Source organism: Rousettus aegyptiacus, unplaced genomic scaffold, assembly GCF_014176215.1.
Source record: "Rousettus aegyptiacus isolate mRouAeg1 unplaced genomic scaffold, mRouAeg1.p scaffold_m13_p_17, whole genome shotgun sequence".
Classification (NCBI taxonomy): Eukaryota; Metazoa; Chordata; class Mammalia; order Chiroptera; family Pteropodidae; genus Rousettus; species Rousettus aegyptiacus.
The window spans coordinates 36,515,327-36,533,876 of NW_023416292.1; the positions used below are offsets into that span (position 1 = coordinate 36,515,327).

Genomic DNA, 18,550 nt, shown 5'->3' on the forward strand with positions numbered 1-18,550 from the left:
ACTCCTAGGTTCAGGTCACTGATCTGCCCACACATCCTCACCCTTTGCCACCCCCTGTGCCCAGGGATGTGCGCTCTTGATGCTGCCCACCTTCAGGTGTTTGGACCCTCAGAAGAGGTGCGCACCCTCTCTAAAAGTGGGCGGAGAACATCTGAGTAGGGAATCTAGGTTCCTAGTGGCTGAGACAAAGTGGGAAGAGGCTCAGAATGGGTCTCTCTAAGTAAGGGCCCCTCTTTACTGGGGCTGAGGTTACCCCCCGGGGCTGTGAATGGAGTGGGAAATAAATCACTTCCATGTCACGGTGGGGCACTTTAATCAATTTCCTGTAAACACGGACACTTTCCATGGAGCTGGACCATCGGCCAAAGATTTTTTTGAAGTCTTATGCTTACTGGTGGTGTTGATGGAAGGAATCATATTTTTACTTTGTGGTGAACTCGACAGACTAGCTCATATACAAGACTATATTAACTCACCTTAAAGCAGAGACTGTGCAAGAATTAGAACCTTAACTATGTGAAAAACATAGTATCCACTTTTTATCCCAGGCCTTTCTTAAGACATAATATTGTAGATGAAGCCAGCTTTGCAAAAATGCTGGAAAGCAGGAGATGAATTTCACTGAGTTGGGGTTTCTTCAAAGGAACACACCTTCGGAGGAATCTGAGAATCCAGATTAAAAAGAACATTTCATTTCCATTGATTATATACCTAAAAGTGAATTTTTATTAAAAGCAAGATCACATCACTTCAGGAAATTCAGCAAACTATATCTAAATACACTGAACGCAAGATATTCCTCATCGATTTAGATTCGTATAGTCTCGTAAAGATAAAATGCAGATGAACTGATTTAGATCAGGCCTTCATTAAATTTTAGAATTAACTTTTGGAATCCCAGGTATTGAAATGTGCAGTTTGATTCCTGAGCATTGTGACAAAGTCATGAGAGGATAATGGTAAAGTGCTTTGTGGCGAGAAATAACACAGTCTGCCTTTGGTTTATGCGAGTAAATGATAAGACAACTTAAATTCCAATTTTAATATTAGAAATCCACCTCATTGTAAGTAATCTCAAACTCTGTATGTTATTGGCATTTTCACGTGTACTCTTTGGTGAGCCTGGAACATAATTTGCTGTTTATATTTCTAATGTAAATCTCCAATTTCTGTTTGGCTACTCTGGCACTAAGCCAGAGCTGTAATTTATTTCCATCTTTTCTTATTTCTTCCATCAAAAGAGACTGTTGGTTTGAATAACAAACATTCAATCGACTCAGACGTGGGGTGGCAGGCAGCACAGGCATTACCTGTTTACCTTTTATTGCCTTCTTCGAATTGGCTTTTCTGGGAACAAAACCAATAAGACACGCTGTTCCTTCATCTAGTTTTTAGCCAGGTTATTTATCAGGAGACATTTTCCGCCCCTACCCGCCCCCCCCACCCCGCCCCGTTTCAGCAATTTCAGCAAGGAGTGGCGACTCGGGGAAGAATTCAGACTGGAAGAAAGCTTCCGACCTCACACTGTCACTGGTTATTGCTCTACCAAGTCATGTAGGACTTCATTGTCCTTAAGACTCTGGCTTGCGCTGATAATTCTTTTTGATTCCAGGAGATGCTGCCGCTAACACATTTGTAACCTGTAGGACAGCGGTGTGCTGGGAATGGAGCACACACTGTTTCAGCCACTTGGAAACTTCGCGATGGTTCTCCCCCACCTCCTCCCCTTGCTGCCTTGCACGGTAATTGGCCTAATAAAAGGCAGAAACAAGAATTTATTACACCTTGGGCGGTACTTAAAACAAACTTTATTCTCAGGAACAGCAGTTATGTCTACTTGCTGCTGTATGTTTGATATTTCCTCTAAACACTTAGTCTGAATATATTCAAAGTCAAATTGCTAATCGTTCATTTTCCCTGCGACTTCCCTGGTTTCCCCAGGTTGCCTCTTGTGATTCTCCATGTAAACACTGTATTTGGAAAGATACATAGATCAGCATCCCTAGTCACACGATCATATCAATCTGTGAAAATAGCATGACTTAAAAATAAAAGTCTCTTAATACTCTGCCAACAGGCTTTGGCATAATCTTGGCAATCACTTAGATTTTTTTTTTCTGTTATAATTTTCCCAAGTGGAAATAGTCTCATATTTTGCAGAAGTCGTCCAAGCTACTGAACATCATTCCATCTTCCTGGGTACCAAATTCGTCAGCTGAATGTATTCCGTCCACATGGAAATCAGTAAAGTGAGTGTGACACTGCTCGGTGGCTGTTCCTTTCATCTTAAGAAATTGCAATACAGATTCCTGAAATCATTTATGCAGGAATTTTTATTCTTTAAATCTTCCAGTGTTAAAGCAACAAGAAAAAAACACTTAGAATGTCCTTTGGTGGAATCTTATTACACTTGTTATATATGTAAACTGATATTCTTTGATGCCAGCACGCTCATTGCCCTTACAGAGAGATCTCTGCACAATGAAACAAAACAGAACGAAAGAGGACAAAGTAAAATGTCAGTCTCTGCTGATTCGAGTTAGATACATGAACAGATTGTCTGGTAACACAAATTGGCAAGAATACAAAAAATCTACATATTACAGTATTTCAAGAAAAATAACTTCATTTGAATACAAAAGGATAGATACACTTTCTTTTTTTCCTGTGCTGCTCTTGGACAGTGGATGTGTGCTCGCTCTGGCTGGGATGACTCGGCGCTGCTAGCATTATGCGGGGTACGACTGGCTTGCGCCTCTGGAGGGGGCTGTTACACGTGTGCGTTACTAACATCGGACAAAGAAATCTTTCAACCAACAAGGGTTACAGAGCAACGTTCACTAAAGCACAGGTCAGAAGGGACTCGGGGACTGAAGCAGGCCAATACGGCAGCTCAAACGGATGTCCTTATACCCACGAAGCACTGCCAGCGACAGCCTCCTGGTTGGTTGGTCCACGCACTGGGCCAACTGGTACTGGAGCCACTGCGGAAGAGTAGCAAATGTTTTTAGGTTGGTTGATTTCTTTTTCTTTCTTTCTTTCTTTCTTTTTGTCTTTCCTGTTTGGGGGGCTGTCGCACGCAGCCTTACCAAGAGGCGATAAGCTCTGCAGCTGGCGATGTGATCTGCAGTGATATTATCAACAGCTGCCAACTCCTCTGGAGTCAGAAATTAACAGTCTTGACTCGGATGTGCTGTCCACGGCTGATAAATATGGCTTAGTTCAGTCAGGCCTTCGTCGTCGCACACTGTTTGGGTGGGGGTGTCGGAGGGCGCGTTCCCTGTGTGAGCTGCAGAGGCTCGCGTCGCCTTTGCTTCCCCACGGCCCAGGCCCGCGTGGCGGCCGCGGCCGCCGCCTAGAACCCCAGGGGGCTGGCTGTCGCCAGCAGAGCGGTCAGCAGCGGCGGCAGCGGCAGCAGCAGCAGCAGCAGCGCCGGGTGGCCCCGCGGGGACGCCCCCTGGCCGGAGTCGGAGCCGCAGCTGCCCGCCTCCTCGCAGCGAAGCTTCTCGCACAGGATGCCCGTGTAGGCGGCCGGGCACAGGCAGCGCACGTTGTTGTGACACGTCCCTCCGTTCTGGCAGTGCAGGAGCTCGTTGTCGCAGACGTTCGCTGCAGAACGGGGGGCGGGGGGCGAGGGGGGAGGGGGGAGGGGCGGGGCGCGGGGAGGAGAAGCGGAATCAATTTAAGTTCATCTGGTACATCATGTTTTCAGCTTAAAAAAAAAAAAGATCTCTATCGATCTTGCGCTCGCCCCTCCCTGCCACAAACTAAGCACGGGACTCCAATTTCCAAACAAATGTAGTTTGCTGCCTTTGTTTTCATCACATTAGTTCTTTTCATATAGATTTTGTGCTGCAGTCTGGGATGTTATCATTGTCCATTTCAGGCTATCGAATACAAAGTAACATAATACTCCTGGTGTGGAGGTAGCTTCTCTTCATGGAACTGAGACCTGTGAGGACCTCCTAGGTTTTTAAAGGACAAGTGCCCGATACAAGAATGCAGAGCTTTAAAGCCAGGTGATGGTAATTATGATGCAAAGCAGCATTGCTGAAATGACCCGAGAACCTCTAAGAGGTGCCACACCCCCCCTGCAGGTGATTCCAGCCGCTGCATGCAAGCAGACAGGAGCCAGCGAGGAAGCATGGGGATGGAGGGGACCGGATGGGGACAGGCAGCATGCTCCAGGCGGGCGGCAGCCAGAGCGGAAGAGAGAAAGCTGTTTTAATGGAGGAGTGTGAGGAAGAGCAGTCACTTTTGCCCCTGACCTCCTATTAGGACTATTATTTTCTTGTCAATTTGGGAAGTAGATGCAATGGTGAAACCCTGATTACCAAAATTTCACTCCGTCCATCAATTCACATCATTCGTTTGAATAAACCAAGACAAGCAATTCCGGAGACTGAAATTCATTCGGGGTCCCTGTCATGTAACTTTCATCTCTAATAATTTCTTATCCGCTCCCCCTCCCCCCCAATTCTGGTGGTCCTCATTAATTCCCTGTTTCCTATTCTTTGAGATAATCAAGGTTTCACTGATTTAGCAGAATGTTAAATAGAACCCAGGGAAATTAAAACAACACAGAGTAAAGGAGCCGAGAGCACTTCCCAGCGACATATGCTGCTGAAGCACTTAGTGTGTAGACTCACTCTGGGAGGGGCGGTGGGGGCAGAGCAGAAAAAGAAGCTTTTTACAAATTATAACATTTTTCATTTTTTAAAATGCTGTGGTCAGATTTCCTCAGGGGTACCACATGAATCACACACACATGCACACATGCACACACACACACACACACACACAAGTGCAAAGCTTTAAAAAAAATCTCCCAAGTACTAATTCAATAATGTTGCCTTGTCCATTACTCTTGTCCAGAAGTCAGTCTCTTTCAAAAGAAGCTTCTTAAACACAAACATGCTAACGCTCTGTGTGCAAATGAGCAGAGAAAGAATGGTGTGGCGGATGCTCACAGAATTAATAACAAAGTGGCCTAAAAAGGGCCCTGTTTTGCCACCTTCCACAACGATTCCTTGGTGACTTCTAACACGGCTGTGTAAAGTATTGGTCTATTTTTCAAATGTGCCCACACTTGCTATTTATAAATGTTAGAAGTGACGATTGAGGCCCATTAAATCCTTCAAGCTCTAAATCTTGATATATGACACAGTATTCCAGCTATAAATGATATAGCTAATGATTACATAAGCGGTCTCTCATTGGGCAGTTAAGAAACCATGAGCATTAGACCCGAATTATAGTATTTTATCAGTACGGGTTAAAAATGTCTAGAGCTGTAGACAGGAGGCCCGGTCTACTAATGCAGAGTATTTAGATCATGGACAAGTGCCCCTCCCCCCCTTTTAGGTTGCTGTTAATTTGAAAAGCATACATGGGTTTTCAGGATTTTGTTTTGCTTACACTTCAGGAAATATCTGTTTAATTGGGGCAACATGGAATAAACAGATCCAAATAACTGTTTCCATTTTAAGTTAAAGATTCTCAGCATTTCTTGTCCCAGGCAGCAGATTGCTGAATGGGATATTTCCTTTCATTTGGGCACCGGAGGTAGGGAAATATCTATTCCATCAATATCGATAATTGCTTGCCTTGAATAATTGAGAAGAAATCAATAGTTAATTAAATATCACTCCCCTTAAAAAAAAAAAAAAAAAAAAGCTATTTTTGCTTCTTCTTGGACCTGAATGTAAATCAGTTGTTGAACAGAGCTTTCTTTTTTTCAAAAAGTTGGTGATTAAGTTAAGATTCGATACCTTTCCTACATTTAAATAATCTACTGGTTGATGTTGATGATAGCGAGAAATTTAATAAATACACAAGGAACAGATGTAACCTTATGGATCAGGAGAATATATTTTCTATAAGAGACAAATGGGTGACAAAAAAAAAAACCCTAAAATATGTTTCGTTACTGTAGAATTCCTCCAAGACCTGATCTCTTGGTTATGTTATCCTTGCGACAGACACAGAATTCGACCACATGCACAGAATACTCTGCTGGGATCACGTGCCGCGAACACATCTAAACCTAACTACAGATCTTGCCCCCTGTTCATAAACTTATGCTCCATCTTCGTGTCACTTTGAACCAAAACTGTGGTGCTTAATGAATAAACTAGGCGGTTAACAATGATCATTTGAGCTCTTCTTCAGCATATGAAACCTGTACTAAGTGATACAAAGAAATAAAACAAATCTGAAGCGTGATCTCTGTTCTTATGGAGTTCAAATCTGGTTGGGAAGATAAAATACATACAAGAAATGACCTAATATTTATTTCATTAAAATGCTCACATCAATTCCATCCATTCCACTCAACCAGTATATCTTTTGTGTGCCAGGCTCGATTTTATGGTTGTAAAGCTACCTGCCCTACAGGAGCTCACAGTTTGGCAGAAAACAGACAAACAAACGAACATGTACAGAATTAATTATGACACAATAATAAAAAAAAAAGGCCTATAAAGGAAGTATTTGCAAACAGCCAGAAGAACTCAGATGTTGGTGTAAATAATTACTTGGGGGGAGATTAGAGTAAGGGGATTGTATTTGAACAGAGGCATGCCTCAGACAGATATTAGTAGAAAGAGCATTATGGCTGGAGAAAGTGAATGAGTAAAGGCAAGGAGACATGAAGAGCATCGTGCTGGTTATTAAGCAATCGTTCCTCAACTCTAAGTCCACCCTTTCTTCTGATGTTGAGGCTGGAACCCTGCAAGCTGACCCCTGGCTTCTACCCACTGGGAACGAACACCAGAGGGAGCAGAGAAAGAGGGAGAAGGAAGAAGAGATTTCCTTTTTCGTTTCATGGCTCTTGCTAACACTATCGCCCCAGCAAAGGCCCTTCATCCCAACAGCTGCATCTGGTTTTTCCAAGGCTCGGCTTCTTCAGAACCAGCTTCGTATCGCCCCTGGAGGTTCCTGCACCAACCTGGCAGCATTCCTTCTCTGGAGGTTTGAGCCCCAGTTCCAAGGGGCCCCCACGCAGCATGTCAGAGGCACTAGCTGCAGCCTGGCATGACCCTTCCTCAGAGGTACAGGTCCCTGGTCTGTGAGGTCTCTCCTCCAAGGTTTTGTTTCTAGTAACCCCATCCCTGTATTCCCTCAGCCCAAGAGTCATAGCTGCTTACTGCTTACACAGTTACTATCTCGGAATTACTTCAGTGGACTCTTATTTTTAAATTTGAAAACACCTGCTTTAACCATTCCCTTTAATAAATTCTCTTTGCTAAAATACCTAGTGTGATTTCACTTTTCTCACTGGAGCCCGAGTGAGAGACACACGGAGCGCGTTAGTGAATGATGAATTGACTGGCATGGCTAGAATGATAGATGTACAAAGGTAAAACGGAGCCTGGAAAGACAGGCTGTGGCTGGTTGCGAAGGTTCTACGTAACTCTGTGGAGTTTGCGTAACAGGCAATGGGAAGCTGTCAGAGACCTGGCTGCAGAGTGGTGCTCTAAAGGGTGAGGCTAGACCAGAGGAAAAACCAGACTGGGGGCAAGGAGACCCGATAATTCAATAGAATGGGTTTAGGCTTAGTTAGAGCAATGGAGAGAGAAGACACAGACCTAGGTAAGAGAGATTCTGCGGTTTCCGTTTTTGGTATTTGGATGCATCACAATGTAATTTATTAAGAAAAGAAGATTGGAGGAAGAATTTGGTAAAGGAAGAAAATGAACTCTTTTCTGGACCTATCGACCTTGGAGGTCTGTTGGTTTTTCTGCAGGAGTCTTGTTATTAGCAGGAAAACTGGTTAAAGGTGCAGGAGACAGGTCACCCAGGAGATACAGATTTGGAGCAGGGTTGATGGTGGCCATCGTTACAAAGGGTAAAGGGACTAGGGAATAGAAGACCGTATCCTGGAAGAATATAGATTAAGTAGAAATGCAGACTGGAGATAGAACACTGAAGAATATGCTTAAACCATAGGAAAAGAAATGAAGACCGTGCAGTGTGCTGAGAAGAAATGTCAACAAAATGCAGTGATCATATGAAGGTATAAAATTAATCATAGAAGTCTTCCTGTTGCAGCTGACTGTGTCTAGGAATAAACAGACGGACTGGGAGAGTATGAGAGGAAGGGCACTTTGAATTGGGCAAAGGAAATATGCAAAATAAGCATTGCATGTTCTTGATTGAAACTGACCGAGGGATTTTGAAGTAATCAATAAAAAGATTGGAGAAATTTGAGGAATTACCATTTAATAGAGGTTTTCGGTTGTCAGACTAAAGTACTGGTTTTCAACAGGACATGATTTTTGCCTTCCAGGGGACATTCGACAATATCTGGAGAACTTCTTTAGGTTGTCACAACTCCAGAGAGAGCATGCTACTGACCTCTAGTGGGTAAAGGGCAGAGATGCTGCTAAATATCCCACAATGCACAGGACATCCCTCCACAACAAAGACTGACTCCTCAATTAACGCTGGCGGTAAAATGATGAAGTCCTGACTCAGGGTGTCAGGCCTTTGCTCTGATAGAAAGAGTAAAATCAGCACTTGAGGAACATTGAGAAACTCTAGATGAGAAAACCGAAAGTAACGTAGGGTAGAAGTAGAGCTAGAATCCATGCCTCCCAGTCAGGAGCAACGCAGGAAACGGTGGTGCACGGGGCTGCATTCTCTGCTCCTCAAATAACGGAAGTAAGTCTTCCACAGACCCTCAGTCCATTTCAGTCGTGTTGACCCGCTGCTCTGCTGTCACACCTCAGCGTGACGAGGCGAGGTCTTGCGAGTAGCACCAAGTCTCACATCTTCTAGTTCTACCACATTTGACGCAGACGTGAAATATAACCAAAAATACCGAAGGCCTGGTTTGGGAGCGGTAGACGTGTTGTCTGCCCTTGCTTCCTCTTCCTGGGACGGAGAAGACACAGCTACTTAGTCACGGCACTCTCTTGCACTAACATCAGAGTTCCAGTCAACAAACACAGGATTTCGGGCATCCGCCACTAGCTGACAGAACTGCCAAGAAGATAAACACTCACTCACAATCCTGGCCTCTCCTCCATGTCATCTTGCACATAGCTGTAGATCAAAAACCCAACTAGGGATGACTTTCTATCCAACATGCACCTTGCAGTTAGCACTCTCTTTCCTTGTTGCCCGCCTGTGTGGCTCTGCATTTAACTGAAAACTCTGAACTTATTTTATAAAGTATTTACATTAAGAATGTCCTGATTCTTTCCTCATTGTTATTGATAGTCTAGGAGGGTGCTATCTCAGTAAACATGGAAGGTTTATTTTTAAATCCCTTATATGATACTCGATCCAGTAATGGATGCAAATTATTTGCTAGACACAATTCTTTTTAATGACAGAGTATGATCCCTAGATAATACTACTTTAATAATAGCTTGACTATATTCTGAAGGGTCATTTTACTATTGATGAAAATAATTCACTTACAGTGTATCTAATATCACAACATAGAGCCCCCTGATGTTTCCATATTAAGAATGCTTCCAAATGGAGGGACCAAAATAATCTGTGGCCTCTGAAAGGATCAGGTTATGGTATGAATGTGACAGAGTCATGTGGCTAAAAGATGAAGTGTGGGATCCTGATGGGTAGGCTGAAACCAGCAAGGTGTTATAATAACTCTGATCACAGCTTCAGGAAGCAAGTCACAACAGTAGATAAATAAGCTCCCACAATTCCTATGAGTCCATAAAATCTTCACAGTGAAAGAATGGGAGCGAGCAGCATTTCTCCTTCTCTCTTTCGCTTCTTTTTACTTGTAGTTTGGATGATGAGAGTCACGTAGCTAAACTCTTCCATTCTTTAACCTGATTTTTTATAGGATTCTTGATTGTCTTACCCATTTGCTCTTTCCAAACTGCAATCTACTGTCAAAATGTGAATTACGAGACTTTGATTCCTTTGCTCTCTATTAGTGCTTTCTGGAAGGTATCGAAAAGCAGACCCAGAGAAGCGCTGGGGGGCGTGTGCTCAAAGGGGCATCAGCCAGGACTTAGTGCTGCTACTTGTTCTGGTCTTCTTTACCTTTGCAACCTGAAGGGTTGGTTATTCCTGTTATGGTCATGATGACCCATTACTTGACCAAAAGAAAGTTTTCTTTTCTCTGTTTGGGTCTTGTTAAAAGCTATATATTTAGGTTTGCCTTGTCAATGAGCTGCTACGCTTGAGCAATGCTCGGTCTGCATTTATAGACTTGAAAGTTTCTCTTTTTGGCTTTGTCTTCTGCACTTCAAGGAACTGATGCAATACGTTACCATGACAGCCTTCCTTGATGGTTGCATTAATAAAGTGACCTCTACCTTCACCACCTGAAACAAGCCCAGGATGCTGAGGGAACGGTGTTCCAAATTGTTCCCGTCCTTTTCAAAGAAGCGTCAGAGAATGAATAACCTCCACCAAATAGGCTAATAACAAAGGCATGTGTGCAGCATTCAGTTCTGATTTAGGCGTTTGAGAGTTTGTGACAAGGAGATAAAAAGCTGGGATTATGACCCATTTATTCAGCCTTGGCGGCTGTTTTACTAAGTTGGGAGATGGAAGATATAAAATGAACCTACGGGTTAGCTCCTGGGGTATGGAAGAAACTTTACGGACTGATGTCTAATGGCCTTTGGAGGAATTCTAAGTATGCTAATTGCATTTTTTCCCATCTTTTCTCACTTACATCTGGCCATGATCGGTGATGTGGTACAGTGGAGTCATGAAATGTGAGTTCTAGTTGACCAGCCATCACTTTGCTGTAAGGCCTTGGACATACCATGAAACCACTTGGTGACATCGATCCCTCCATCTATCCATCTTCCAGCCCCCGTTCTAGGAAATGGGCACGTCGTGTGAGACAGATCGACAATACAGCTGCTCCTGTGGGGCTTACATTCTAGTGACAACTAGAAGGTTGAGGGAAGACTCTGAAGTGGGTATTTGTAAAGTGTTCTCGAGCTTTATAATTTGCATGAATATTTTTTCATGGAAGGCCTATCTTCTTCAAAGGCAAAGAGTGAGAAACTCCTCCTCTTTTTGATCAAACACTTGATGGCTGTAGGGCTTTTTGTCTAATCTTATGCATCCTGGTTTTGCCCATCGGTCTTCCATGGTGCCCCGTGGAACAGGGACAGTTTTCCCCCTCACTCGTACTGACAGCCTGAGGGGGTGGGCTGATGGGAAGAACTTGTGATTCAGGTCTGGTCTCTGCGGTTAATGGGCTGCGTGAACTTGGGAAAATCGTTTAACCTCTTTGTGCCCCTCTTTCCTCACTTCTAAAGCAAGGGTAATAACACTTGTCCTATCCACCCACCTCACGGTCGTTGGAAGCTTCAAGGTGAATGATGTGGAGGTGCTTCGAAAAATATAAAACACAACCTAAGTATACTCCGTTGATACCTCCCTCAGTGCCCCCTGGCGCTGGAAGCCCGTGATGGAAGAGTGGGGTCCTTATTCCCATCTCTGTCAAAATAACAAAGTCATCACTGCCTATCCAATTCAACGTACTTAAAGTGGAAAAGGAAGCAAATGTCCTCCCTCAAAGACAGTCCTCTGTGAGTATGAATCTTGAAAGACCGGGGGGTCAAGTGTGCAGCTCTTGAATATTTGTTTTCAACCGCTGTGTTCGCCACAAAGCCTCGCAAGGTCGGCTTGGACTGGCAGTGACCGTTTTCTCAAAGGCGACTTGCATATTCTCATTCAATGTGCATTCTCCTGTGCCAATCAGAATACAGAGGTGTATTTTCAGTACAGCAGGGAGGGGCTGAGCTGGAGTCCATCGACCTGCTTCTACCGCCGCACAGCCTACCTTTGGCTTCTGCGATGGAGGCTGGGGATAGTTAGATGCAAACAGTGTCTAGATTGAGATGGGGTGGGGCATCAAGTAGAAACATCCTCACTTCCCTGCTCTCAATCTCCATTCCTGTCAGTGTCTGTAGCCATCTGGGGACAGTGGTGCTGGTGGCATGATCCTTGCGTGACAGCATCCAGCCTACTTGGTTTTAGTGCAATGAGGCCAAGGAGCAGAGCTGAAGGGCTCTGCATGAAGTAATGTGGAAGCCGTCAGCTGGGCTGTCAGACACACATCTGTATAATCGGGCCTAGCAGGTCCTGACATTAGAGAATAGCCTTTCTACTCTTATTCCTCTAATATCAAAGCACCGATTGTGGGAGTGACACTTGCACTTGTCTAATCAAAGGAAATACTGCTCAAAACACCATTCAAAAGAGACGTTCATTTCGATAGAGCCTACGCAGTCACCCCGCTGGCGTGAGAGAGACAACAGGTGACTCCCATGCAGGAGCGAGAGGCACTGCCCAAACACTTCCAAAGTTTACAGCTTTTGCAACCTGAAAAGAGCCTCTGCTGATGCTGAGAAAGAATTAATTCACTGAAAATCCTACAAGCCGAAGGCTGGGCACCTTTCCCAAAGCGATCATTAATGATGTATTGAAATCCTATTTAGGTCAACACCTTCAGACACAGATACAGGCAAGGTGCTCATAAAAACGTTGCAGAGAAGTCACAGAGTTTCTCATCTGGTTCAGAAAATGCACTCGTCTAGTTTAATAAAAAGGTGCGACCTCCCCTCCATTGCCCAAGGTGAAAGATGGCGTTCATTGGGAGGCATGGTCACACACAATGGTGACGCACAGCGGGGTATAAACCATCCTTTCAAAGTACACGACTTCGTGTCAGGAGGAAAAGCAGTTCAATGCTTATCCAGTATGACCGCCATGAGTACAGACAGGTACCTCTCCATATACCTTATATAAGATAAACCTCAGCAAAAGTACCGTGACAAATTGTCCCAGAATGGGATGGACCATTGTTTATCTCTGGCTGGTAGGAGGGCGGGCAATTTTAATAATTTTAATTTTTGTCTTTATACTTTTCATTCTTTCCAAATTACTTAGAATAAATATATAGTCCTTTGATGATCTTAAAAATGTTCCTAAAAAAGAATTGCTATCTGAGAATATAAAAGTATCTTTTACTGAGATAATAAAGGTGATTTGGTTAAGACATGAATCGTGTGATCAAATTTTGCCATATTTCAGAATTTGTGTTATCAATATATATGTTCGAACTACCAATTATCTAAAATAGTTACAAAAATTATCTCAGGAAAGATGTAAGAGTTCCTACACGATCCCATCATCATAAGATTGTCCCTGGGCACAGGGACAAAGACTGCGCAGCTTCAAGTGGATGGAAGCAGCCTCCTGAGCCGAAGGGGTACAGAGCCTGAGGGCCATGTCGTCGTTAACTCGGGCGGACTGACGCAAAATGGGGAGACACTTTTGCACTTGAACGTCAGGCCACAAGGATGACTGTGATTGAATTTCACACCACCTTTTCGGCAGAGGGGCACACAGTCAGATTTAGCTTAAAGAAAACATGTTTCATGCAACTTAGATTAGTGAGAGACTCGTACCTGCTCTACTTGTTTGTTCATGTCTGCACCATATCCGTGACCTGTTCATGGTGAATATTTAGCATCATCCCTGGCACTGAACAGATGCCCAATAAATACTACAGAAGAAATTAAATTTTCCTTTGTTCTCTGCCTCTTTCTGAATGGTGGATATATTAGTAGATAAATGATAGATAAGACAGACAGATATAGATAGATGACAGATAGACAGGTATTGCTACAGCTGGATATAAAGCTTATAGGTTGAAGAGCAGGAAGTGGAAAGAACTTCTTCCCAATGGCCTCGTTTTAGTTATCGGGAAGTACAAGGTAAGGGTATCCGCTGAGCATAATAAGGCAGAGATAAGATGAGATCATGAAGGGAGAAGGGAGGGGTAAAATATTTGGCAAAGAACAGGAGAGAAAGTGAACTAGGGACCCATGTAAGATTTGTACGCCATGATTCGTCAGGGCTCCCCATACGTGCTTTCATAATGGAGAACCTTAGCAGAAAAGAATGACTTGTTTTGGGCTTCTTCCTTCAATGGTATGACATATGCTGGGGAAGGGATAGAGAGAGGGGAAGACGTGAGGGTGGCTGGGTGAGCTAAGAGATCAGAAGCATTCCCTTCATTAGGCAAAGATGTATCAGCTTTAGCATCATCTTAGCATTGCTGGTCATATGATGGTGAACAAGACATGGCCCTGAAGAAACTTCGTGACTTTTTTCTTTTTTGAATTGGAAGGTGACTAATTAAATTGTTACTGAGATGGAGGTGACAGACCATCGTGGGCACACAGGATGCAAGTAAAAGGATTTGGTGTTCTTTGAAATGACATGAGGATCATGAAGGACAATCCACAGCCTTGTTCCGTGCTGGAGACAAATCTGCAAAATAGTCTACCTTCTGAGGGAGAGGTGGAGCAATACTACAGGCCTTCAATATTCAGCATTAAGAAATCTAAGTATTTGAGGCCGAAAGGAGATAATTGTGTCATTAATTCACATGTGCTCTTTTTTTTTTTTGAGATAAAAGTTGAATGTTTTGAGCACTTTGTAAAGCTAAAATATAATTTGAGGTTCCTGTTTGTCAAGCTATAGCCAAATGTCTCCTTAGAGACTTATTTTTTTTCTATATGTACTTGGCAGGAGTGTTCTAAATATGGTTTAAGCCCTCTTAGGATTTTTAAATAGCAGGGATATTTAAGTATGAAAAATAGCTACTGAAATCACACAGCAGTAACTTTTCTTAATGATTTTTTGCCCCCTGGGAATCACTGTAATTCACTCTTGTCTGCCGTGGCCTTGCTGTCACCATAACCACCTACTGACAATGTCAAACCAAGTCTTGGGAGGTGATTTTATAATGTCAGGATGAAACAAAGCCATTTCCTTGTTGATGCCAATGTCAAGACAAAATGAATTGGTGTCAATAAATTCAAGGTGAGGAAAACAACATTACAGAATCAGGAGAATGTGCAAAATGATGACATGGTCATTTAGAGATGCCAAGCTGCAAGTAAAAATGACTGCTAATTTTCAAAAATGTATTTGCTCCCGGAGACCATAGTGGGTGATCTAAACCGTGCTGATGAGGTTAGGGAAGGACAGAGGGGTTACAATTATAGACAGACCACGAGCAAGCCTTCTCAATAAAGCGGATGCCGACTACTACAACTCACACTAGCCTTTCCCACTGATAAATTCCCAAGACACTCAAACCTGAAAGGCAAAGCTCAGTATTTAATTGTTTTTCACTGTGGTGTTGCCTAAAATCTGGGTTTGCTACTGACATCACCACTCATGGCCCTTTGATATGGATTTCTGAGCCTCTATTTCTTCATCTGTAGCAGAGGCCATTTCACAGGGCTATAGTGGATAGGAAAGATTATTTAACTCTATGATTATAATCGAGTTCTTTGTAAGTGCCAGGCAAGTCCTACAATAAACAGACCGAAGGGGCCACAAAGATGGCGCTTATTTTGATAGGTTCATGTATTTATGTCTCATTGGATAATATAACATCATGTCACATGTGTTCCTGTGAACTCACTTTTGTCCTTAATAATTTCTAGCTTCATTGGTGCTTAATAAATACTTCTCAATTCGAACAAAAAAAATCATCTTTCACATCCACAGTTCCTTACATGCAAAAACAACTGTTTACTTATTGAAAAGATCTATTTGTCCATTTTCCTTTAATGAAAATGGATAGAAGCCCTTGACGAAGAAAACATTTAGGTAGATACAGAGATGCTAGACCGGCCCATGAGAAACGGTAAGCAATTCTGTGCAATATGCCTTTTACTAAAACTAAACTTCACACATGAGGCAGAAGGAAGAGGTCCTCAGAATCCTTTCTTAACACCCAGTGGAACCTTTTCTTAAATAGTTAAGAAAAAGGTGTAGGAAAGAGAACAAATCTACATAGTGGATGACCTGAAAAGGGGTCAGTGGAGTCATTGCTTGCATAGACAAGGGCATTTTGAGGCTTCTGTGAAAGCTGGTGTGTCCCCAGAGAGAGGTGAGCTAATAAGACCCAAATCAGAGTCTGGCAAGGCAGGCAGTGTGTGGAAGCTGTGCCTTCTGGGGCTTTCAGATCCAGCAACAGAAAGAAAGCAAAAATTATGAATTGGTTTGGATACAACTGGGAGGCTGGGAACATTATTTAAAACACAGTGAAAAGACATTAGCGCTTCTCTTTGAAGCAGACTAAGACGCACCAAGGTTAGATTAGTCGGGATGAATAAGATTTGGGTGGGCTGGTTAAAGAGAAATCACACGACGTGCTTTGAAAACATCTTGTTCTAACGCGTTTCCCTTTCTTCGGCATCTCTTTTTCTTATTTTTGAATATAAGTACTTTTATACTGATATGGAGTTATTCTAGAGTATAAGCTCCGTGAAGAAAAGAATTTTAACCGTTTTGTTCCCTGCTGTATGTGCAATGCCTACAACATACTCAATGAATATCCGAGCATTTTTTGAATGAATGAATAAATGAAAATTTTTAGGAAAAAATCCCGCATATTCCATATCCATTGCTTCCTTTCTACTTCTAAAATACCTTCCCACTATTTATTCTCTCTCGCCTAAATCAAGTTACACAGAAGTGTCATAGTCAGATTGAGTTTTCTTGAGACGTTTGCAGGATGCCTCTCACTCACTCTCTCACTCATGACCCCGGTGCTGATTTGAGAATTCTGTAGTCTGAACCCCCCGCTATGGGAAAAACATCTCTCCACCATCTCCTTTTACTCCCCGACATAAACTTCCCACTCCTGGTTAATCTATGCGCTGTCTTCAACAAATGAACACAAACACTTAAAATTAAGTTATAATTAAGAGGCCAGGCGCTTTTGCACATGCCGTCTTGCGGAACAGTTCCACTAACCCGGCAGGATGGGCATCTTGGTTATAGTTTCCAGTTCAAGGGGAACCTGTAGATCTTAACCAGGTACCACCGGCAGCTGTGAGGTGGAGGCAGGGCTGGAACTTAGGCATCTCTGACCCCAAAGCACCTCTGGTCCTTGCTGCCCTTCCTTTCCCTCAGCTGCCGCATGCCGGCCCCTGAGTCCTTGTCTCCGCTCCTGGAGTGTCTTTCCTTAAACTCCCCACCCAGTCTTGAAGGTCCAGGTCTTGGACGATCCTCACCAGGAAGATCTCCCTGACTGTTCCGGCCTTCAGACACGGGTCCTGTCTTTGAAGCTCTACGGCAGGTGATCTGGGCGCGGACATAGACATAAACACAGGCATAATCTGGACAGCCTGCAATTTAATCTCGGTCCCACCAAATACCAGCTGGGTGATCTCCTGCAAATCACTCAACCTATCTTTGTTTCATTCATAACGTAGAGGTGATTTAACGCCTCATAAGCCCGTTATGGAGATTAAATGAATTTACACATACCAGGCATTACGACAGTGAGTGACATAAAGTCCTTCAGCGAACGGTAAGTAGCATTTGGCTCTTCGAAGCCTACAACGAGCACTCCTTTTCCAAGTGCACGTCTTTGTCTCCTCGGCTAGTATTTGTCTTGGCTCCAGCACATAAGCAGCCCGAGGGCAGGGCGTTCTCACCGCGCACACTGAGCAGCAAAATGCTTCCTGCAGAGTGGGCAGTCTGCAAGCATTACCTCTTGAGGGCAGGAGACATCTCATCTTTGTATCCTCACACATCTCTATTATCTTTATATTTTAAGCATCTTATTCTATTTTCTGGCACATAACAGGAGATTCTCCATGATGTTTTCAAGCGATTTCTCTATTTCTAAAATCATGTAAGAGTTAAATCATTCTTATGACTATAATTGAAGCTAATCAGAGTTTCATTAAGAATTCCAAATTCCCTCAACTTAGTAGCGTTTAAAACTTTTGTTTGTTTGTTTGTTTCTTTTTTTGAAGCAAGAAGGAGAGCAATAGGAAGAGAGGTGGCAAGGAGGACCCGAAAGGAGTAGAAACCGGGGTTTGAGTTGAGTGGGAGAGAAATACCCACCTAAACCTGCCCAGAAATGCATTGTCTGCCTTCCTGGGGGGTGGGAGGAGGTGGTGGTCGGGGAGAGGTTCCAGCTCTGTCTGTCTGTTTTCAAACTAAAACTTGTCTTGGATTTAGCTTCTATCTAGGCTTTTTCACTCCAAGGATCAGAAGGATGAACGAATCTTATGCACTCCTCATAAAAAAGTACAGGAAAGCGAACAGGCTATTGCACCCCTCAAATTCCCATTCAGACTTGTCCTAAGGCCAAACAAAGCTAAGACCCTGCCTCGAACGAACACACTTCCTGTCACTAGATGCGCTGCTTGGCATGCTGCGTGTTCCCACATGGGTCGTTTTATCTGGTTTTATCTTCCAGGGTTCTAATTGGTTTGTACCAGTTGTTCCTCGCAGGCCCCTCGTTTAATCTAAAACTAAAGTTCTTTGCTCCCATCTACCCCTCTTTCCCCGGGTTCCTGCTACTGGTCACAGCTGCATTAAACCTTTCATCTGTGTCTAAGTCACTCATTCCCATGCGGTGCTTGTTTTTTACACCGGGTGCCTCCAGCTAGTCAAATCTTTTGAATATCACTCCAGCCCTTTAGGATCTGTTTCAGGCAGGTCTCTGACCTGTTCAATCAGGCAATTCCTTTGTGCTAATGATGTTGCGGTTATA

The 18,550-nt window shown here is 43.4% G+C and overlaps 1 protein-coding gene across 1 annotated transcript in view; it reads right to left on the minus strand.

Annotated features, from left to right (window-relative positions):
- Positions 1-2,117: 2,117 nt before the first annotated feature.
- The window catches only part of NTNG1 (netrin G1), a 278,672-nt gene continuing 262,239 nt past the window's right edge, over positions 2,118-18,550 (minus strand). The window contains exon 6 of the mRNA XM_016159798.2: positions 2,118-3,609. Coding sequence (XP_016015284.1) covers positions 3,356-3,609 — 254 coding nt within the window. The 3' untranslated portion in view covers positions 2,118-3,355. The remainder of the gene's footprint in view (positions 3,610-18,550) is intronic.